Source organism: Microtus pennsylvanicus, chromosome 15 (genome assembly GCF_037038515.1).
Source record: "Microtus pennsylvanicus isolate mMicPen1 chromosome 15, mMicPen1.hap1, whole genome shotgun sequence".
NCBI lineage: Eukaryota > Metazoa > Chordata > Mammalia > Rodentia > Cricetidae > Microtus > Microtus pennsylvanicus.
The window spans coordinates 71,599,028-71,622,824 of NC_134593.1; the positions used below are offsets into that span (position 1 = coordinate 71,599,028).

The 23,797-nt window shown below is 39.8% G+C and overlaps 1 protein-coding gene across 1 annotated transcript in view; it reads left to right on the plus strand.

The window, feature by feature from the left end:
• Positions 1 to 23,797, plus strand: part of Pcca (propionyl-CoA carboxylase subunit alpha) — a 281,682-nt gene that overhangs the window by 67,630 nt on the left and 190,255 nt on the right. The window contains exons 7-8 of the mRNA XM_075950227.1: positions 3,727 to 3,858; positions 11,067 to 11,103. Of these exons, the coding sequence (XP_075806342.1) occupies positions 3,727 to 3,858; positions 11,067 to 11,103 (169 nt within the window). The remainder of the gene's footprint in view (positions 1 to 3,726; positions 3,859 to 11,066; positions 11,104 to 23,797) is intronic.

Below are 23,797 nucleotides of genomic sequence, written 5' to 3' on the forward strand. Positions count from 1 at the left end.
GTTCCCTGGCTCTTAGTTCTTCCCCCTTCTATGTTGTTCACTGAACTTTGGGTATAGAAGTGATGTTATAGATGTCCCTTTTGGGGCTGGGGACTCCATTGTCACTCCTATTTCTACCCTCTGACTGTAATGGTTCTATGACAGCATCTGTGTGCTGCCGAAAGATGCTTCTTTAATGAGATTTGATAGTTGTAGCTATCTAGAAAGCACACGGATGAGGCTTCCTGATTGGCCGGTCATGGAAAGGGCAGCCCGCCTGGTTCATTCATTCATCCCTTCTTTTACCCACTTATTTATTTGAAGAAATCACACCATTCTCACTGTCAGAAACTTGAGACTTTGGAACAAAGTATTCCATCATTTTCCAATCACCAATCAATCTTCTTCCAACATCCTTCATCCTCTCGTTTGTCTGTCTGTCTTCCTATCTACCTGTCTATTTATTTATTTTTGAATATAGCATTAAGGGAGTCAGGAGTCTGGGATGTTGTTTTCTTTCATTATATTGAATTCTGACCTACAGAGTACTTTTAAAACACGTTGGCAAAAAGGAAGTTGCCTTACTGAAACCTTTGTCTGAGAACTTACCTGGTGTTCTTACTTACAGGCCATTTCTCTTTGTGTGTATGAGATAAAGAATAGTCACTAAATACTTGATGTGAGCATTTTGGGGGGTAATTTTGCTTTTTGGAGGAAGTCATTTCCTTTAAATTAGAATGCATCTGGAGAGACTGGTTAATCAGTGGTCCAGGTTGCCAGGCTGCTGTTAATCACAAGCCTTGCTCTATAATCATAACGTATTTTGGATATTCTCATTTGTATTATCTCTTAAGCTCTTTGTGTGGGCATTCTGATTACTTGATTGCATCTGCCAGGCACAGTGGTTTTTAAAGCAGCATTGATGACAAAATCATGCAGCTTAGCAGGTAAAATGAGAATCTGAAAAGACGATTGTTAGTTGAAGTACGATTGCTGCCTGTTGCCTTCACATCCTGTCCAGCAGCTTGGGATACAGGAGTGCTTCTGTTACTGCCCTGATGCCTGTGGCTTCCTCACCCTGGTGGAGTCACAGGCTGCAGCAGGTAGAGGTCGCCTGCCTTCTCACACAGAGCAGTTTCAGTTTTCATCTGTTTCCCCTCAAAGAAGGTTCTGCTAAAGCTAGAGAAAAACATGGATGGAACTGTATTTCGTGAGAATCTGGTATGGCCAAAGAGACCTCTCATATGGAATTCTACAGTGTCTAACACCGTGGTTGTAGGTATTGGTAACTGGTATGGCCAAAGAGACCTCTCATATGGAATTCTACAGTGTCTAACACCGTGGTTGTAGGGATTGGGTTTCGATGTTGCTGGCATCAGGCCTTAGCTATCCTACTGTCCCAGGTTCTCTTTTTGTCAGCTCCTGAGTAGTGGACTCTCAGTTTAGTGCTTTATACAAGTACTGATGGAGTTCAGGTCTCGTTACACCCAAATATGACATCTTTGATATTAGAAGGGGAAGGAATTTGATCCACCAGCAGAAACTGAAGATCTCTCTGTCCTTCTCCCACCTTCTCCTGTGAAATAGCTCCTTAGAGGATTTTCTTAGCTTTTCACAACTAAGTCAGAAGCTGTTTACATGAGACATGCTAGAGACTGAGGGGCCTGGGCAGGCTTCCTTAAATCTCTCCCAGTCGGAGTTCTGACACAGCATGCTCCTGTTCTACCCAGCAAGTGTTCACAACTGACCATTCTTCATCAGCAAACCTCTGGAAGAACCCCTCAAAGCTTTTTACATACTGAGGTATGTACAATTCAGTGATAGAACTTCTCCACAGCAGATCTAGGGCCCTGTGTTCTATCCCCAGCACCCAAACTCACTGATGACTCCCTCAAACCAAACAGCATAGCTGTTTCTTTGACTTGCGATTCTTTATGAAGCCCCTTGTGTGTCCTAGGCAGCATGGGCTGCATACATCCACATGCTTTCTGTCGTCAGTTTGTCCTTCTGAGTCAGTGTAAGCTTACGAAGAAGGAGGAGGGGTCCCTTCCTTTCATCATTTTATTTACTCCAGCCATACTGGCGAGGCACTTGCTCCCCCATAGCCACCCCTAAAATGAACTCAAATTGAATTTTCTTTTTTTCTATCTGCTTTTGGACAGGAGGAAAAATAATTACTCATTTTGAGTTTAAAGACATTAGTTTTTCAATACATTTTCTCTGAATAATTTCAGTTGTATTTTATTTTTATTTTCAATAAGGTCTCACTGTGTAGTCCAGTCTGGTCTTAAATTTGAGTTCCTCCTGCTTCAACTTCCCAAGTGCTGGCTTAACAGTGTGTGCCACCATAGCCCAGCTTCCATGGCAGTTTTAATTTCCTCCTCTATCCGATAGTTTGAACAATTTGTATCCCAGCAGGGCCTGTGTTTCTCCCTGAATATGTGTGCTGGGTTATCTCATATTGTACTTGTCAAGCTGTCATCTAATCTCTCAGATATGTGTCTTTCCACAAAACCCTTTCATTAATGACTTTTTATGCTTTCATTTTCTGTTCTGGGTGGTTTTAATTTTCCTTGGCTATTGTGGGAGGGCAGTCCAAGCTACACACAGCTATAATTACTTGCTTTGGTTATTCATCTGCTTTGCCCCTCCTTGGGGTTAGCTTAATTCCATGCTTTTTTTTCTTTTCCAAGAAAGGGTTTCTCTGTGTCATCCTGGCTGTCCTGGAACTCACTCTGTAGACCAGGTTGATCTCGAACTCACAGAGGTCTGTCTGCTTCTAAGTGCTGGTACTAAGTGCTTGTGCCAACACATCCGGCTAGCTTTATTTCTTGATCCCATGACCTCATCCTTTATTTCAGCAAACTCTTCTCCTTTTCTAGCCCGTGCTCTAAGTACCTAGCTCTTTGCTTTATCTCTAATCACAGTTTCCTTTATTAGCGCGTTTTTTTTTTGCAGTTATGTAAACACAGGCAGGTAGACCCATTTTCAGGGAAAACAATGAATTAGATTGGTATTTTTTACTCTGTGTACCCTGTACATCCTAGTGCCCATGGAAGTCGGAAGAGGGCATTAGATCCCTTAAAACTGAGGTTGCAGGAGTCTGTGGGCTACCACTGGATGCTGGAAACCAAACAGCAGAGTTCTTAACCGCTGAGTCATTTCTCCAGCCCCCACGGTTGTTGTTAATTAAACCATAATTGTACCTTTTAAGTTCCCATATCTTCTTTATGCATCTTCTGTAGGAACAGGATGTAAATATTGCTGGTTTTCTCCGAGTTACAGATATCTATCGGTGTTCCTTCAAATTTGCTGGCATTTGTGTGATCACTCACTACATTTAGCTCAAAGGCAGGTCAACAGTTGGTATTTAACAAACATGAGTGTTTGTGTTCTGTTGCAATGTGTGGAGGACATGGATGATGTAGAGATTTACAAGGATGCTCTGTTTATTTAGTTAGGGCATGTTATAGGTAAGTACAGTGTCTTGGAAGTTACTTTTTCAGAGAATATTATCTACATCAAGCTGGCATTCTCTACTGCTTTGTTTCATTTATCTTTACTCTTTTGTGTTGTAAGGCGATACTATAATCTGCGTTTTGATATCTTGGCTCACATTCTTATTTTAACAATGGTTGCAGAACTATAATTAAATATCGAGTTATCTAATTGCACATGCCTATATAAGCTTCTCTTCGTGATTTCATCATGATGTTTTGTTACTAAGTTTACTTTTTTTCTCCTCAGGCAGCAGCAGGTGTCACTTTCATCGGACCTGATACTCATGCTATTCAAGCCATGGGTGACAAGATCGAAAGCAAACTGTTAGCCAAGAGAGCAAAGGTCAACACAATCCCTGGTTTCGATGGGGTAGTAAAGGTAAGAAACATTCATGTAAATCTTGTAGTATGTGTCCTCTGTCAAACAGTCTGCGACAAGGATGGGATAAAATAGAATTTCTGTTTATATATATCTATATTTGAGAAAAATTAGAGTGGTTTAAGTCGGGTTGTTTTCAATGGTATCAACTGTGAGCAGGGAAAAGACATTGGTATATTGTATGTAATGAATAGATATTGATACATATTGTCATTGGGAAAAACACTTGCATAGTAGTGTACCCATTTAATCCTAGCACTGGAGATGCAAAGACAGAAAGATCTCTGTGAGTTTGAGTTCATCTTGGACTACATAGCAAGTTCCAGGCCAGCCAGGGTTGTATAATCAGATCATGTCTCTAACAAAGAAAATGCCATCAGATATCCTGCGTGTGTCTCCCTTGGCATAGATGCCCTGCGTGTGTCTCCCTTGGCATAGATGTCCTGCGTGTGTCTCCTTGGCATAGATGCCCTGCGTGTGTCTCCTTGGCATAGATATCCTGCGTGTGTCTCCTTGGCATAGATGCCCTGCGTGTGTCTCCCTTGGCATAGATGCCCTGCGTGTGTCTCCTTGGCATAGATGCCCTGCGTGTGTCTCCCTTGGCATAGATGTCCTGCGTGTGTCTCCTTGGCATAGATGCCCTGCGTGTGTCTCCCTTGGCATAGATGCCCTGCGTGTGTCTCCTTGGCATAGATATCCTGCGTGTGTCTCCCTTGGCATAGATGCCCTGCGTGTGTCTCCTTGGCATAGACATCCTGCGTGTGTCTCCTTGGCATAGATGTCCTGCGTGTGTCTCCTTGGCATAGATGCCCTGCGTGTGTCTCCCTTGGCATAGATATCCTGCGTGTGTCTCCCTTGGCATCCTATATAAGCTGCAGTCATGTTTCTGTGGCTCTGGATAGCTTGGTGTCAAGCTCCCGGCACACTGGCCATATATAGGAAGCCCACAATGACTGTGAACCTTGGACAGTTTCTAAGGTTCTCAGGACTGGGGTTGGGTATGGGTTAATTGCCACCTAAGTCTAGCAAAAATGTTAAGACTTTCTGTCAAAAAGGTACAAGGACCCTCTCCAGATGTGCTTGACAGTAAATTTTATTCATTTGATTATTTACTCTAGTGTGGTAGGGTCTCATATGAGTCCTGGGCCCCAGGCTCTTGATCTTGCTCTTCTGTCTCTGTAATGGTGGGACTGCAGGCAGCACCACCTCATGTGGTCTTGACTGCAGAGTGCTGTTCATTTGACCCTCCGGGAAAACCACACCCTTCCCTTGACCAGGCCCAGAGCACCGTGTGTTTTCCTTATTAGCCCTTCCGCTTCCACTGATGGGCATGGGCCTCTCTTTACCTTGTTGGTTGGTATAGAGGTAGGTGCAGGAATCTGGCATTTTGAGCTCTTCAGTTTGAACTGATGAGCGACAGTGGGGATTAACCCAGGCTTCATGGATAGCAGTGTCCCTAGGGATTCGCGGAGGAACATTTGTCTGATAACTCCAGTTTCACTGCCAGTGTCTTCTTATGAAATTAGTACATATAGACCTCCTAAGAAGAGGGATTGCCCCTCCATTAGAGGTCTGATGGTGAAAGCTGTGGGTGGGACACTGGAAATGTGTGGATGACATCACTTTGTAGGCGGAGGAAGAGCGTTGACTGGAATTAGGGTTGATACTGCATCTTCTATATTGAAAAGAACATACACACACAAAGCAAAACAAAACAAAACAAAAGAACACACACATCTGTCTATTAGTTATTAGACTCTGCTGTGAGCAGAAGGACGGAGGGAAATGGGCACTTGTGTTTTCTTACAGCGTTGCTTGCTGGAGGTTTTCTTTCTTTCCCTCTAGTTCTTTTAGATGATAAAGAATAGTTGTTTTCCATATTTTTTTGTTTATAGTCTATAAATGTCTTTACAGAAAAAAGTGGCACTTAATTTTTGGAGTGGATTATTAGTTCATTCTGGGTCTTATTTAACTTTTAAATTTTAGTTTTTCAAATGTGTTATAATGCCGTATATGTATTTCAGTGTATAGGACATCTATAAGTCTTGTATGCTGCTGCTAGTAATGTAAATTTATGTACCATTATGGAAATCAATATTGAGGTTCCTTGATAAACTGTAAATAGAACTACAACACTATCCAGCTGTACCATACCTGGGTAGTTAGCCAAAGAAATCAAAGTTGTCATACAATAGAGAACCTGCACACTCATGTTTTTTCAGGCGCTGTTCATAATAGCTGTACAACATACAAAAGAAAGTGTGTTATATCTCTGACACAATTAAATATCATTCAGCCATTAAGAAGAGATTCAGGACAGCCAGGGCTGTTACACAGAGAAACTCTGTCTTGAACAAAACAAAACAAAACAGAATAAATAATGTTAGTTGCAGAAACTGAAGATGATAATGTCTAATGCTATAAGCCAGACTCAGAATGGCAACTATTTCCCCTAGATATGGGATTTGGGGACAGAGGGCCATGAAAATAAAACATGGACAGGTCTGAAGATAAATGGAGTTGGTAGTTGCTTGCCCTGTGTGCACAAAACCTTGGACGGAGTCCCCAGCACTGCACTGTCTTGCAGTTCTAGCATCTGGGGAGATGGAGAGAGGAGGGTCAGGTGTCCAAGTTTATCTTTATCTACATACAGAATTTGAGGCTATCTTATTCCACTATTCATGAGACTCTTTCAAAAAAAATAGGAAAGGGACCAGGGAGGATGGGATAGTTATGGGTAATAAAAGATTAATATGATCAACCTATCTTTATATGTTTATAAAGTATCCTGACAAGTTTATGTTGTTTTAGACAATTAATGTACACAAAATGAACAACTTGTAGAAAATCTCCCTTCCTTTCATTTGTCCTGCTTTCCCTTCTTTCTCTAGTTCCTGAATTGTACTTTTCATTAGGTAGAGATGAATATTTAAGATGGAGTTTTCAGCATTAAATCTGGTACATACTGTTTTTAGTATGTCAACGAAACACCACCACCAACAAAACAAAATCCAAAAGGCAACGAGCAATTTAAGAGGTGACTTGTTATTTGCCCTTCCTTCCTTCCTTCCTTCCTTCCTTCCTTCCTTCCTTCCTTCCTTCCTTCCTTCCTTCCTTCCTTCCTTCCTTCCTTTCTTGACTTATTTTAGAGTTTTGAGACATTTCTGGCTTTGAATTCACTATTCTCCTGCCTCAACCTCCTGTACATATAGGTATGTACCACCATACTGTGCTACTTGTTTGTTTTGATTCGATAATATTTAATGTTGGAGGGAGCTGCTTGTTTGTCCTGGCCGCCCAGCTGAAATAATCGCACAGAAACCATATTATTTAAATCACTACTTGGCCTATTAGCTCTGGCTTCTTATTGGCTGACTCTTACATATTAATTTAACCCATTTCTATTAATTTGTGTATTGCTATGCGGCTGTGGCTTACTGGCTAAAGTTTCTGTGTCCATCTCTGGCTGGGCTACATAGCTTCTCTCTGACTTCACCTCCTTTCTCCCAGCATTTAGTTTAGTCTTCCCCACCTGGCTCTGTTCTACCCTATCAGGCCAAGCCAGTTTCTTTATTTATTAACCAATAAAAGCAACACATAGACAGAAGGACCTCCCATACCAATTTAATGCCTTAACAATTATTGCATAATTTAAAAACTTTTAAGCATGACATGTTTTGTTTTTAAACCATGAAAGTATTATGGAGGATGGAATCATAACCCTTATGGTAAATCTTCACCATGTTCCTAAGAACTAAAGCATTAAGTGGCAGTCTCCGTGCCTCCAGCTTGTGGCAGGGTTGCTGAGCTTTTAAACTGTCTGCACAGATGCCTTCCTTTACCCTCAGAAGCCGGCAAAGCCATGTGGAGCGTGCTGCTGCTGAATCTGCTGTGTCTGTACTGCGTCTATTCGGGTTTAAGAATTGTCCTCTGAAAGCCCAGCCCAATTCACTCTCCTCCTTCATAGGATCAAAGCTGCCCAGTTTCTGGGCCGGGTCACAGAAGGTCCAGCCAGGAATGGCCTTGCCTTCCACCCTAACTGGTCTTCTCCCTTCTGAGCCCCTTTCTGTTTCTAGAACATACTAAGGTCCTTTGTAGTTAAGGGTTCTTTATATGCTGGTTCTCTGTTAGGAGGATCCTTTTTGCATAACCTAAAACAAGTTTTCCTCTTACTTTACCTGTTTTCACGAAATGTTCGTGTAGTTCTCAGGTTCTGTTCCTCTCTGTGGGGTCGGACTCTAGAAGGGCAGAATCCAGATTGCGTACACTGCTGCTAGCAAGTGCTTATTGGATTAGTGTTTAAGACACATGGATCCTAATTCTTTTAAGTGGCTACTTGGTACGCCATTTCAGTCACTGTACTGTTTATGTTTTAGTCCTTTGTTCAAGGTTCATTAAATTGTTTTCCAGATGTTTTATCTCTCAAAACATCACAGTTGAAAATACTAAATTCTTTGTAAGTTTTTGTCCATGCATGTGAAAGAGGCATCCATAGGAAACTCTACAAGCAAAATCAGTAGATGAAGAGATAGGCTCTCCAAGTCTGATAAGCGCCAACACCTATTTGCACAGAGGTTATGTGCTTGCTTTGACACCGCAGTATGAAGTGCTGCTTAAACTTACACCTGTGGTCACACTTTGGCCTGCTGGATCCCCAGGTGGATCTCCTGTGTAACTTCTACTGCTGGTGTGATGGCTGAGGTGTGTGTTGTATATATTTCTTTAGATTTATTTTTTTCTGAAGTTAATCTTCTGTTTTTCTGACTGATTATCAAGTTTGTCAAAGTTTTATTTAATGCTTTATTCTATTCATAACCCTGTAAGGAGGTCCCACGGTGTTCTGTTAGTGCCATAGACTTAGATGACTTTATTCTATTCATAACCCTGTAAGGAGGTCCCATGGTGTTCTGTTAGTGCCATAGACTTAGATGACTTTATTCTATTCTTAGACTTTATTCTATTCATAACCCTGTAAGGAGGTCCCATGGTGTTATATGTTAGTGCCATAGACTTAGATGCTTTTAGAGCCCTTGTCTTTTCAATTTAACTTTGAGTAGCATGTAATATAACTAAATGTGCTAATCATGTTTAGTAGTTTTTAAAACAATAGTAGTGTTTTATAATGTCTAGTACATAATAAATCTTCAATGACTTTTTTTGGCTCAATGAATGACAAATAAAAATTTAATTTTTAAGACAATTTGGTTTTAACTGAATGCTCATGTTCCAGAAACTGATTTTCATAGTGGGAAAATTTAAACACCTACATTAGCGAAAAGCTAAGACAGTTTTGTGGCATATAAGGGATTTGGTGCGTGTAAATATAATCTCTTTACATGTAACACATAACACAAGTTTGTGTCATGTGCATCTATAAATACCTGAAAACATAGAACAAATGGGACTGTGCTTTCACCTTTCCCTGAATTCCCAGCCTTCAGTCTGTAGTTTGATTTCTCCGAGACTGTCTTTGGCAAATACACCATTCCACACCGAATGAAATGTTCAAAGTTTCTTTCTAGCTGATTGTAATCCCGTCCCCATCAGCCCTCACTCTTCCTGTATTTTGTTCAGGAGGCCCTAATTGTTCGCCTTTGGCAGGTCTAACACTTCCTGAGGAGAGGCCGTTAAGGCAAGTATTCTCCTATAAGTGCCTCTGGTGGGAACAAAGAACCTCCAAACTCAGTGTGTGGAAACCATGGACATTCCTAAATGACCCTTAGTGGATTTTTATCCGTTTAAGCTAAAATTTGGAGAATGTAGGATCGGCGCAAATAGCAAGGTGTAGGAAGGCAGTAAACCCTGCTGTGGGTGGGGGTGGGGCGAGGTGGAGATTTATCTCTGGCTTGAAAACAATTGTTATTTGGAAAATCTCATTAGCAGATGTGACTGTTTGGAGTAAAAAAGACTTAAAACTGATGTCGTTTTCAGGGCTGCTTTGAACTTAACAAGCACCTATTTGTGGGGCAGACTGCCTAATGAAAGGAAATTAAATTTTCCTGACAACTTCCCCTGCCAGCCTCCTTATCCAGGGATGTTGTTGGGTGCTGAAGACTTTTAAGGAAGATTTTTCTTTTTTTTCTTTTTTTCCCCATTCTTTTCTTTTCTTTTCTTTTTATTTAATAAATGAACCAGTTATTTCCCCTAGTCCTCACTGGGGAAGAATTCTGTTGTGATTGCTCTTCATTTTACATGTAATTTAAAATTTAAAAGCTTTAAAAAAAATTGCCAGGTTTCACTTGAATGTTTTGAAGATGTGTAAAAATTTCTGCATGCCTATCAACTGGTGCTTTTAGAGAGGCTGTGAGCTCATATTGTGTACTGGGTTATAAAAATTGATGGAATTGAGAAAGTAGCTTGAAGTTCAGAACTCTCTTTATTGTTACATGGAAAATGTGTCCATGGAGTTTGTACAGCGCATGTCAGGATTACGGTAGATGAGTGGCTTAGACCGGGGCAGTTTTTAGATGCTTAGGGTTTCAAGTGTCGCTGTGACAAGGTCAGTAAATACTGGCCTTGAACTTCAGAAAGGACCCCTTACCTTGCTCTTCCAAACCCTTTTTCCTCCATGGTTTGTTCAGAGAATTTAAGGTTTTAATTTATGAACCTAGCTACAACTGTAAGTATAAAATATGTACCTGAAGAAAAGGACAAAAACATAAGAAAACATAATGGAAATCACAGAGATTTTTTTCGTTTTGTTTTGTTTTAAGAAAAAAACAAACAATTGGTAATTCCTATGGGTACTGGACATTTACTTATTTCTAGACAATCAATTGAGCTCCTCCCAAACAATAGACAGTCAACTCCCCCTGCTGACAGAATCTAGGAAAACATGATGTGTAAACAGACAAGCAGGCTGCAGACAAGCTTTAATGATCTGATTTATGATGGAGTATTGATTGTAAAAATCTAAATTCTGCCCGTTAAATTCCGGCAACTGCACCAAATCATTGGCAATTCTGGTCATGTTTCCTGCCAGCTCATTTCAAGCCGCTTTGAGTTTCTTAATATAATAACGACGAGGGAGAATTTACATTCTACTTATGGTATTAATTTTACATTTCTCTGAATGAAAAGGGTTAGAAGGTTGTAAAATTGAACATTAAATGAATCAGAGGAGACAGTAGTACAATATATGACTGCCCTAAAGACATTGTGCAAGGCCTCATGGGATTAATGTTGAGTCTCATTTCCTGCCTTTACAGGATGCAGATGAAGCTGTCAGAATTGCAAGGGAAATTGGTAAGTCCTTAAATTAACTTTGGGAGTGTTTCTGTGTCTTTCAGCAGATACGGTTGAGCAAACATGTAATAAGTAATTCCCATAGAGCAAATAATATTTTAATAGTTTTCAGTTTCTGATTACTGGTGGCTCTGGAAGAATTTATCAGTTGAATTACCATATTCTATTATTAAAGTAGGATTTGTAGTCATTTGATTTTAGCTATAGCTCTTTCATAAGACGAAATCACTAACTGTCCGGAGACTGCTGAAAATCAGACACAGTGTATCTGTATATGAGGGATTGAACGCTGTCTGTGTCAATGTGCAGGACATAAACTGGCATGTGTCAAATTAAAATGTCCTTGGTAGGCTTGTTCAAGCTTCTACCTTTTCCTAAAATGTTAAATACCCACTTAATAACCTTGCTAGGAAGGATACAATAGGAAGTGAGAGGCAAGAACGGAGCGAGAAGACTGAGAGACATTTTAAGGCGGTTGTTTATTAAGTTTCAAGTATATTCCTTGTGCTCATGCACACAATTGTATTGCAGCGTTTGCTAATAGAAAAACTGGGAAAAGAAAACAAAGCATTGAAAATGATAACTTTGAGTCAGATTAGTACTTGTTTACGTCAGAGGGAAAGCTGTAGATAGGCAAGGGGCACCAGACACTGCTAGCTCTCAGAGACTAATACAGCATCGTAGCATTGCTATGCCTCCTAGCCCAGGACTTTTTAGCATTCCACATACTAATATTTTTGTAGCCCTATCTTCTCACTGTGGTTCATTACTTAGAATTTTTGTCTATGGTGGGAGAGAATTTGATTTATATAAAATTTATAGAGTCATGATATGTAAAAACGTTGGTCCAAGGTGATCATGGAATTAATATATTCTTGCAAATGGGACAAGCTAGCATAGAGTTCTTCAGTATAGTGTTCTCTCTGAGCAATCAACTGCCTATGCATAGAATTCTTTTGTGGTTTGAAAAGGTTTTTGGCTTATTGTATCTTGTTTCTGTTGGATATGGCAAAATTATTTTGGTTTTGCTCATTATTAAGTGTTCTTGGTTATTTATTTGTTTTGGAAAACTGCCTTGGATTTAAGACCAGTATACATACGATAATATTTTATCTGTTAACAACATCTCTTATTGATTGCTTCTTCAAAGTTGCCAGTGTGTTAGAAGCCTTAGTACTAATTTCACAGTAAGACTTGGTAGGTTGCATAAAGCTGCTGTCTGTGGGTTAAATCATTGGTATCCACCATTCCCCAAGAAGCACTTGCCTGGCTTCTGAGACTTTCATAAAGGAGTTTAGTTTTTGTTCATATACTTTCAAACTTGAAAAGGCCTCTTTTTCAGTTATAGTTTAGATATTGCTACCTATCCAACTATCAATGGTAATATTATTTTGTAACAGACAATATGTAATACTATTATTATATTGTTTAGAGGGATTTTGAAAAACAAAAAGAGCTTGGAGGATATCCTAGAGCTGCGTGCCCGTGCCGTGCCGTGAATCCACTTCCTCTGGTGGCACAGCGTCACAGACGCTCTTGTCTTTTGTTCAAGCCTTTACTCTTGTCCACCTTTGTTCTTAACCGTGGCTCTTCAGCAGAACAGTTGACCGTAGTGGCTTAGCTCCTCAGTGTTTGGAAGCTGGTCTTCAGTGTCCTGTCCTCTGAGGTCATCTGAATTCCCTTCAGACTTCTTTCCTTTACGCTTGGGTGGGTCCTTGGTGATTTCCTTCCTCTTCTCTATGTTTCTTCGAATTCTTCCCTTGTTCCCCCTCGTTTGGGAAGAACATGTTTGCAGTCATGGCGTTAAGTAGAAGGTGCAGTGTCCCGGGTAGACTGGAAGGGAGAGAAGCCATCGGATTGGAAGTGAATGAAACACAGTAAAGAGCTGAGTCATCAGCTTTGAAAGACTTCGGGAATTTCCCAGAAAACCCTTCCAAATCACCCAGAAACCTCCCATGAAACCCTTTGCTTCAAGTGCTGTCTTCCAGAATCAGTTACACAGTATCCAGATGTGTGTGTGTGTGTGTGTGTGTGTGTGTGTGTGTGTGTGTGTGTATGTACACATCTGTGTTTATCGTTTGGTGATGTGTCAGGTTTTTCTTTAACTATTGTTGAGGTATATCATATTTACATTATGATTTGGATGGCCATTGTAAGTTCTCTTAAGAGTTAAAGGAGACATTGAGTTCATGGGGTGAATGTGTGTATGTATATATTGTGTATATATATGTATGTATGTATATATATATGGAATTATAAACATATCTTTGAACCTTTTTTTGTCAGTTTCTAACTTTTCATATGTGATTCGTGTTCATACATTCTTTCTGATTTCTTTCTCTTCTTTTTCTCTTCTTCTATGTTGCTGGGGAAGCAAGGCTTGGCCTGGGCCTTAATTGCAAGGCCTACACCCTGCCACTGAGCTATGCACTCTCTGGCCTGTTCATAGATTGTAGCCTTACCTCTTTTTGTGCTATGTGGTGAAAATGTAAGTTTTATGTGTGCTCCCTCTCTTAAGTTTGTATTTCTTTTCTGGAAGCATCTATATGCTGCTAGAGCTGGAAAGTAATTATTGGACACTGTATTATTATTATTACTGTAACTCCAATTTTGGCATGTTTTACACATTCCATCCACTTTGGAAATGATATTTCTTTTTTATTAAAGTTTTTATTATAATTGCAACTCAGATTTTATAATTTTTAGAGGTAAGTTCTCCCCCTTTTCATATGTATATAAACTACTTTATTAGAAATGCTATTTCTAATGTCAGTTCTTGGACTTAATTATTTTTATTTACATTTATAGAAAACTAAGGAATAGATTGGTCATTTGCTCAGTGGCAGCATTTTTCTGGTTTAAAGTTAAATTTCTTTGGTTGAAAGACCATGCTTTTCATTATAGTTTGGCTAACTCACCGTGATTTGTGGATGGGCACTGGCAGCTGTGAAAAAGACTACAGGTACTTCAACCTGTTGTATGTGGAATTAAAGAATGAGACGGCCATGCTGACTGCGATGGTCCTACCACATTTCTGTAGATTTGTCAACTACTTTGCCTCCCTTACTCACACCCTTTTGTTGTTGTTTTTCCTGTGGCTTCAGGGTTTCGAGATGGGGGGGGGTGTTGCTCTCTGCTCTCTAGTTGTCTTCAGCTCTAGTGGGTGGCCACAGTTGTCAGTGAGCTCCCCCGCTCCCCGCCTTGCTGAGCCTCAGTCTTGTTGGCTTTGTTGACTGCCCAGCTTTCAGGGCAGCAGAGGAAGAGACAGGAGTCTGGAGAACTTCCTGGTATCCTGGCCTGGGTTATCTCCTCTCTGGGTACCCCAGTGTGGTACTCTGTCACTGTCTTCTGCCATAAACCACGTTCTGGAGAGTACTCACACCAGTTACAGGCTGTATTCTTAACTTCCCACAGCTCTTTATTGTGAAAATCATTCAGCATTTTTAAAAGAATTTTGCAGTACATAGTATACTCAACACCAAGATCCACTATAAACATTTGACTAGATTTTCTTACTTGTCATATGCTAATCCATCTTATTTAAAAAAAATATTACGTGTGTGTGTGTGTGTGTGTGTGTGTGTGTGGTGCATGTGTTTGTGTATATGTCCACACACACTCATTTGTACGTATGGAGTCAGTTTTTTCCCTGTGGGTACTAGGGATTGAACTTAGGTCATCAGGTTCGGAAAGCAAGCATTGTTACCTATAAATACGCCGTCTCTCCTGCCCCTATCTTATTTTTATTGTTAATGTAAATTTCATATGCTGTTACAGGTCTTACTATTCCAATATGTAAGTCATTAACTGAATTCAGTATTTGTGTAGCATTTTATTTTGCATATAATAATGTGAACATATTTTTTATGTATTGCTGACTTTGACATATGTAACTCCAAGCTGTACAGAGTTCAAGCCTATAGTATTCTTTTGTTGCCTTTTCTATGTCAGTCTGACTCCCAGCAGGACCCCGGAGGTAATCACTTCTAACTATTAAGTAACTATCAAAAAGAGTGAAAATCAGCTTGTAAAGAATTATTCAAAGGGAACAAAATCAAATTGGGGCATGTCTCCCAGGGCTGTCCTTACTCTGCGGTGCTGCTGGGTTTATCTTCCCGCGCTGTCCTTTGTTTAACGTGGTGGGGAATTGTCTGCAGGAAGTGTATTCTTTAGAAAAAATTAAATTACATTTGATTGGTTGTATAAGTGTGCTTATGTCTATGCAAGGGACAACTTGTAGGACTTGTTTTCTTCTTGCACCATGTGGGTACAAGGATTGGACTTGGCTTATCAGGCTTGGAGGAAGCAACTTTACCTGCTGAGCCATCTGATGGTCCAGGAGGTAAGTTCTATTATCTCTTTATAAGTGGTTATTTTATCTTCACTGAGTTCCTATTATAGTAAAGTTGACTCTTAGCTCTTTCGTCTTTCAGACAGTGTTTATAAAACAACTGGCTTTCCAGTATCTGTTAATGGTACTGATCATCAGTTCTTTCAGTGTAGATGAAAGCTTCTGTCCCACCCAGTCCTGTAGCCATTCAGTCCCAAAGAAACAGAGGCTTATATATTAATTATTAACTGTTCAGCCTATTAGCTCAGGCTTACTATTAACGAGCTCTTACAACTTAAATTAACCCATAATTCTTGTGTATTTTTATCCAATGCTTAGTACCTTTTCTCAGTAAGGCATTCTCATCTTGCTCCCTCTCTGTCTGTCTGGTGACTGACTCTGCCTTTCCTCTTCTAGTCTGGTTATCCCACCTATACTTCCTGCCTGGCTAATAGCCAGTCAGCTTTTTATTAAACCAATATGATTGACAAATCTTTCAGAGTACAAGAGCATTATCTCACAGCATTACAGGTCTTGTATCCTTGTGGTCATTAGGTAAGGTAAATGGAAGTATTTAGTAAGATGCAAGTATAAGGGACTATTTTACTGAGCCTTACTTCCTATCTGAAACGCTTGTTTGGAGTCTGTGTTTCATGATGGTCTCTGGAGCGCCTCCTGTGTTTCTGAGTGGGACACAGGACTTCACTCTGGCTCTTTGTTCACCCTGGTCATTCTTCCTTGACTCCTCTCTCAATTTCCTTTTGGTGTGCTATGGCATTTTAAAAAGTAGTTCAAGTTGTTCATACAGAGGAACTAATTATCAGTGTTTAAGAGAAAAATATTTAGCTAATCTTGAAAGCCTTTATTTTCTTTATTTCATGCTGTTTAGTATATAGTTATACTGAAGAAATCTCTGGAAAAAGATAATTTATGCTTTCTTCCTGATCTTGTATCTGGATAATTTGGTAATTTAATCTTCAATGAAAGATACGTTTGTGATCTAAGATTTAATTAAAAATGCTTAAGAAAAATTATAATGTTGGATATAAAGTTAAAATATTCTTTGTGAAGTCTGTTAATGAATCAGATGTTTGGTGCTGGGGATAAGTTACGAGGGATATTTCTGTAGCTAGTACAAGGCTTTTGATGCAGCTTCTAGTGCACGTACATCACACTCACAATCAGACTGACTCTCTCTCTCTCTCTCTCTCTCTCTCTCTCTCTCTCTCTCTCACACACACACACACACACACACTCTCTCTCTCTCTCTCTCTCTCTTACATACACTCTCTCTCTCACACACATACACACACTCTCTTACATACACTCTCTCTCTCTCACACACACACACTCACACACACTCTCTCTCTCACACTCACTCCTCTCTCCACACACACACTCACACACACACACACTCTTACACACACTCTCTTTCTCACACACACACACTCTCTCACACACACACTCTCTCACACACACTCTCTCACACACTCACTCACACACACACTTTCTCTCTCACACACACTCTCTCACACACACTCTCACATACACATGCACACACACACACTCTCTCACACACACTAACACACACACTCTCTCTGTCTCACACACACACACGCCTCTACTTCTCTACTGAAGCACAGTTGTTGTGTGAGTTTAGAACGACACTCCTGTGAGATGGAAGTGTGGGTTCTGTGGCCTTTTTCCTCTCTTGTATGCCTCCCTTTCCTTCCTCTTCCTGTCTCTCTGATGCAGAGAGACTGTGGAGCATTCTGGTAGTAATGTGGAAACGTGTTGGTTTGTGTTTGGAGATGTACGGCCTGTGAATATCTGCTTTAATCTATACACTCCAGTGCACCGATTTCTGGTTCCTGTACCTGAGTTAGGTCTAACAGCTTTTATTTGCCCAAGCTGTGGGAGATAGGCCAACTAAGTCACTTTTCTGTAATGTCTACTGACTTTTCTCTGACAAATTACTACTGTTCTGTACGGGTTTATTGTACTTTATAACATTTTGATTATATCTTTACATGCACAATATTGATTAATTCTTATTTAAACTAAACATACTTAAAATGTTACTTATTGTTAAAAGTAATTAATACTTATTGTTAAAAAATAGGTAAATTAAGCATTATGTTTAATATTAAAATCTCATTTAATATACTAGCTGTACATATTTATAACTATATTAATAATAAAAATTGTTTTTTATTAAAAATATAAATATGTCAATACATATTTATTTTTTAAAGATTTATTTTATTATTATGTATACAGTATTCTCAGTACTCTGTCTGCATGTATGCTTGCAGGCCAGAAGAGGGCACCAGATCTCATTACAGATGGTTGTGAGCCACCCTGTGGTTGCTGGGAATTGAACTCAGGACCTTTGGAAGAACAGGCAGTACTCTTAACCTCTGAGCCATCTCTCCAGCCCTACATAGTTATTTCTTTACATTTAAGTTCAACTAAGGAACGACAAAAATATTCTGTCTTCCATCTATTTCTTTCAGTCATTTTTCTGTTTGGGAAAACTCACAGTTCTTTTCTAAGGGAACAGCAGGAGTATATTTTGCCTCTATGTTCATTGTAAAATGGTTCTTTAGTTTTCTTTCTTTCTTTTTGGTGTGTGTGTGTGTGTGTGTGTGTGTGTGTGTGTGTGTGTGTGAGAGAGAGAGAGAGAGAGAGAGAGAGAGAGAGAAGCTCACTCTGTAATGTAGGCTGGCCCGGAGTCAGAATATAGACCAGACTGGCCTTGAACTCACAGAGATCTGTCTGCCCTTGTCTCCTGAGTGCTGGGGTTGAGACATGTGCCGTTATGCCCAGTCCAATTCTTTGTTTTATTGGAATCTGTAGTGTTCTCCCTTTCATTTTAATTTGTGTCTTTTCTTTCTTTTGGTTAATTTGACTATGAATTTGTTAATTGTATTTTTTTCAAATACCAACTCTATTAGATTGATTCTACGTATCCGTTAGTCTCCATTCCATCCATTCCTACCCTGATCTTTGTTACTTCCTGCCTTCTACTGCTTTTGGATTCAGATTCTTGTTTTTCTAGTCCTTGAGGTGTGTCATTAGGTTAAGAGTTTATACAATTTTAATCTAAAACTCACCTGTAAATTCAGAGGAGATTTGTGGAACTTCCTCAGCTGTGCCCAAAAGGTTCTACTAAATTGTGTTTTCATTTTCATTTGATTCTAGAAACATTTGAATGTTTCTTCCTGATTTCTTTAGAGACTCAAGGGTTTATTGTTCAGTCTTTATCAATTTGTGTGGTTTCTATAGATTTTCTTACTACTAATTTATAGTTTTATTAAACTGATCTTATAATGCAGAGTGATGCTTCATTTGTTTTTGCTAAGTCTTGATTTGATGCTGAGAATGTACTCTATTTTACAGAATATTCTATATGCTACTGAGACGAATGAATATCCTGTTTCTATTAGATGGAATATTCTGTATTCATCTGTTTAGCTCATTTGATCTGTGGTGTGTTTATATCTGAGTTTTCTTTGTTGAGCTCTAATTTTGATGACCTAGAGGTGAGAGTAAGGCATTGAAGTAAATCATTAATACTGTAAAAGTACCTATTTAATTTTTATGTTTGTTAATGCTTGTTTGTGAAATTGGGAGCCTGTGTTTGGTATATATGCATTTACAGTAGTGGCTCTTCTTGATTAAGTAATTCCTTTTATTAGATATGGTAACCTTATCTATTTCTTCCGAGTTTTGATTGCAAATTTACTTTATCAGGTATCAGAGTAGCTATGCCACCTTGTTTTCGAGTTCTTTTTTTTTTTTTTTCGGTTGTTGTTTTGTTTTTTTTCGAGACAGGGTTTCTCTGTAGCTTTGGAGCCTGTCCTGGAACTAGTTCTTGTAGACCAGGCTGACCTCGAACTCACAGAGATCCACCTGCCTCTGCCTACCTAGTGCTCGGATTAAATGCGTGCGACACCCAACGCCCGCCCTTGTTTTCGAGTTCTGTGCATTAGTGATAGAATTCTTTCCATCCTTTGACTCTCGGTCTTTGGTGGAATCTTTAGCAGTAAAGCATGTTTCTTGGAAACAAGAGAAAGCTGAATCTAGTTTTCTAGTCAGCCAGTCTGTGTCTTTTACATGATGACAGGAGACCATTTATATTTAAAGTTTTATTGAGAGGTGTTAACTAATTCCTAAGACATTGTTTGTTCTTTACTTTTTTCTCTTAGTGTTAAGGGCTTTGCTGGTTTCATGGGTTGGGTAATGGATTCTTTACAACTCTCCTTTGGTTAACTGTTCCTCCCAAGAAGTTATTCTGTCTTGTGCTCTTGTAATTAGAACTTTTTCTCTTTTCTTTTTTGCATAGTATTTGAAGCATCTTCTGCAGCATTTGCTTGGTTGCCTTCAACTGCTTCAGTGTATGCTTGTCTTGAAATATCCCGCTTCATTGTCAGGATTAAAAAATAGCATGGCTAGATAATAGCAATCTTGGTTGGTGGTTCTTTATTTCCAGAGCCTAATATTTGTTGTCCAATACATTTCTGGCACTGAGGGTTACTACTGAGAGAACTAAGGCTATTTTGTGTTCTTGCCAAAATTTGCCCCTTTAAAACTTGTAATATTGTTTCTTTGTTTTATATTTTGGATTGTGTATAATATGCTGTAGAAAGGTTCATTGGTTGTGTTCATTTGGAGTACTAAGGTGGCTCTTACATTTGAATGTTGACAGGCTTTCACTGTATATGTCTGGCTGGTCTGGATCTCATCATGTAGACTAGGCTGTCCTTAAACTCACAGATGTCTACCTGTTTCTGCCTCTCTAGTTCTACAATGCTCAGATGAATGTCTAATATTTTTCTTCTGTTATTTCAGACATTTAGTGTTTATCTCAGCCCTTTTATCATGTAGATGTTCAGGTCTATGCTTCTGATAAGTTTTTGGATATAATGGATATATTCATTTATTTTGTTTTTCTTATTTATTTAGCATTTTGTCAGTCTTCTATTCCTGATATTTTTTCTTCTGTTTAGTTTTGTTTATTGGTAATAGTGTTTATCCACAGTCCTCTTTTAAAAATTATTCATCTAAATTTTAATTATCATAATTTATGGTGGTTTGTTTCTGTAAATATCATAGTTTCCCTGTTAAAGTTTTCTTCTATGTTGCTGAATTAAAAACAAATAAACAAACTATACTTCTGTCTTAGTTAGAGTTTTATTGCTGTGAAGAGACACCACGACCATAGCAACTCTTATAAAGGAAAACATTTAACTGGGGCTGGCTTACAGTTCAGAGGTTTAGTCCATTATCATCATGGCAGGAAGCACAGTGGAGTACAGGCAGACGTTGTGTTGGAGAGGGAGCAGAGAGTTCTATATCTGGATTATAAGCAGCAGAAAGAGAGAGAGAGCCACTGGGTCTGGCTTGTGCTTCTGAAACCCCAAAGCCTATTCCCACTGACACCAACAAGGTCACACCTCCCTGTGAGCCTGTGGGGGCCGGTTTCATTCAGACACTAAGGCTGCTGATTTCATTCACCATCTGCTTTGCTGACTTTTCCTCTGTGTTACTACCTTCCTAGGTACACATTTAATTCATTTGCTCGTTTTCAGTCCTCTGTGGTGTTATGGCCATTTTTACAAGATAACGTTTGAAAACTCTGTCTAGTGTTGTTCCTGTTCCTGCGTCTTTGAATTTGGTAGTTTGGGTCAGTCATGTGCCTTGCTTCTTAAGGCTCCTTAATTTCTATATTGGATGTTTGGTTCACTGTTTTGGTTTTAGGAGGAATCTCTTTAAAGTAGCCTGCTCTTTTGGGTTTAGTTTTTGCTTTCCAAGACAGGGACTATCTGTGTAAATGACTTTGCCCACCAGGTTGATCTTGAAATGGTGGGTAATCTTTGCTTCCCTTCCCTGATGCTGAGGTCATAAGCACATGTTCCACACCCACAGAACAGATTATTTTTGAAGGCTCAAATTCTTAGTTTACTTTTAAAAGTGGCACATTTCCTGTTTGTGTCAAGGAGCTGTGCAGCTGATGCAGCTTCTCTTCACTTCTCTGCATGGTGCAGTTCCTTTTTGCTCTTTGCTTGGTATTACTTCATTTCCTTCATGCATTTACAGTATATGTTCTCCAGTATTCTCTTTAGGATAAAATCCCCATTTTCTTATTCTAACTCTGGCCTCCATTGGCTCACACAGCGACAGCCTCTAGATTGCTGGCTGCCTCGTAGTCCACATTTGGTACTGAAGTCCTGGAGCTCCCTGAAGAGTGGCTGGTAATTCCACACTGGACAGTCAAAGAGCCTGGACCTGGTATCAGTAGGGACATGATCAGCGGTCACAGACTCATGCGGACAAGGACCTGGAGGCTTCTCTCTGGAGTGCGCTCCCCACCTAAGGCAGTGCTTTTCCTTCACAGACAGCCCCAAAGGTGTGTCTTAGCCTGCTTCTAAATCTGTCAAGTTGGCAATGAAGATCAAGTATTAGTCTTCAAAAATGTCACAAAGAACATCCCTTCCCCCACAGCAAAAATTAACCAACTCTTAAGAATGGGCAGATTAACTGTTTTACGTTAAATGAACATAAAACAATCTGCAAAATGTAGCATCTAACACTCAATTTCACTGTAATTCTTACACAAGACTTTCACCCGGGCATTTCCTTCCTGTCTGGATCTTTTTTGTTAAGGCTTTTGTTTTCTCCCCCGAGCTCCATTGTCCATTATCAGGCTCCATTCTGGAGCCCTCTCTCCCTGCAGTATCTTTTCTTTTCTTTTCTTTTCCTTTTGAACCTTTCTTTAGGAAACAAAGCCCTTTGTAGGTTTCCCAGCTGTTTTAGAGATGGCCCTCCCCCCACCAGTCTTTTTTCATTGGTGAGATTACTGCTCAGCACTGCTAAATTTGGAACCGGACATTTCCCAAGAAATATTTTGCTTTTGTCTTCTTTTTACTTTCCTTTCTCCGTTAGTTTTTATAGCCTATGATAATTCAGTATAAGAAACTAAAGTTAAACCTTTATGTAATTTAGAAATGAATTACAAATATCTTATCATTTAGGTATTTTATAAGTTTTTAAGTTGTCTGGTTTTGCCCCCACCCCCCATTTCTCCCATTTGCTGGGAGAGTCTGATTATTTATCTTGTCTTATGTGGGTAAACATCTTATTATCAGCTGCCCAAGAAAGGTGGCTTTTGTGTAGTTAGCACCTGTACCTGACGGGAAAGCTTCAAAGCCCTCGACTTTTCCTTATCTCCCGATTCCAACACTGGTGACTCAAACTCTAGAACAAACAAGTCTTTGTCTTTCTCTTTTGTGACTGGCCACGTCCAAATCCCAGCTGTCTGTCACTGGGGCTCCTACAAAGACCTTTCAATCAGTAGTCCAGTGCGGGCTGCAGAGCCTCTGGAGTGACCTTAGACCGCGCGGCCAGCTGACTTCCTTCCCCATACAGAACTCCTTCCCCATACAGCTGTCCTCATATGAGGACACCTTCATTGCCTTTGCCATGCTCAACTCTTAGCATTTAAATTCACTTACAATATCAATTTGCTTAGGGAAGTCCTAAAGGAAGAAAAGAGGAAAACAGGCTACTCTGAGTGGCATGCTTCTCTGTTGTCATGTGTCCCTGAGTGAGCGTGGCTCACAAGTAGACACTATGTAGATTTCTGTTGTGAAGTTTCATTTACCCATAATTGTGCAGAGGGGGATTGAGGACTAGAGGCTGTGCTGCAGTTGGAGTGTTGGGGAGGTTCCTGTTGTCTGTCCCAGATGCATTCAGTGGAAGTCTGCAAAGATGAGGAAAACAAGGAGGGGGCACCGTGTGTGGGATCCCAGAACCAGGATGGTGGGTAGACTGAGGCCGGCCCGAGCTATGTAGGGAGTTCTAAGTCAGCATGGCTATATAGTCAGATCCTGTCTCAGAAAACAAGCAAGCAAGCAAACCCAAAAGAGTGTTGTTGTTGTTGTTGTTGGTGGTGTGTGTGTGTCTGCCTGTGTCTATATCTGTGTGTGTCTGTGAAGCATGTATGCCTGCATATTTAAAAATGTAAAATTAGAAGTGACCTCTTAGTATCAGAAGGGAGATTGCCTCCTTTATTGCCTCAGAAACTTGGTATATGTTGTGATGAGGAAGGTGGTTCTGTTTCAAACAAATGCCAACTGAAGGATATAAACTTAAACAGATACACTACAGACAAAAGCCAAACCCAGGAGGGAGTTCTTTACTGGATTAGGAAATAGGAGATTGTTCCTGGAAACTGCATGTCTTGACTAGGTAACAGAGAGTTGGCAATGACCATCATTCTTGTTGGTAATTCCTATTTTTTTCAGTAATATTGACTTTCACTAAATCCATTTTTAAAGTTTTTTTCTCTTCTTCTTCTTC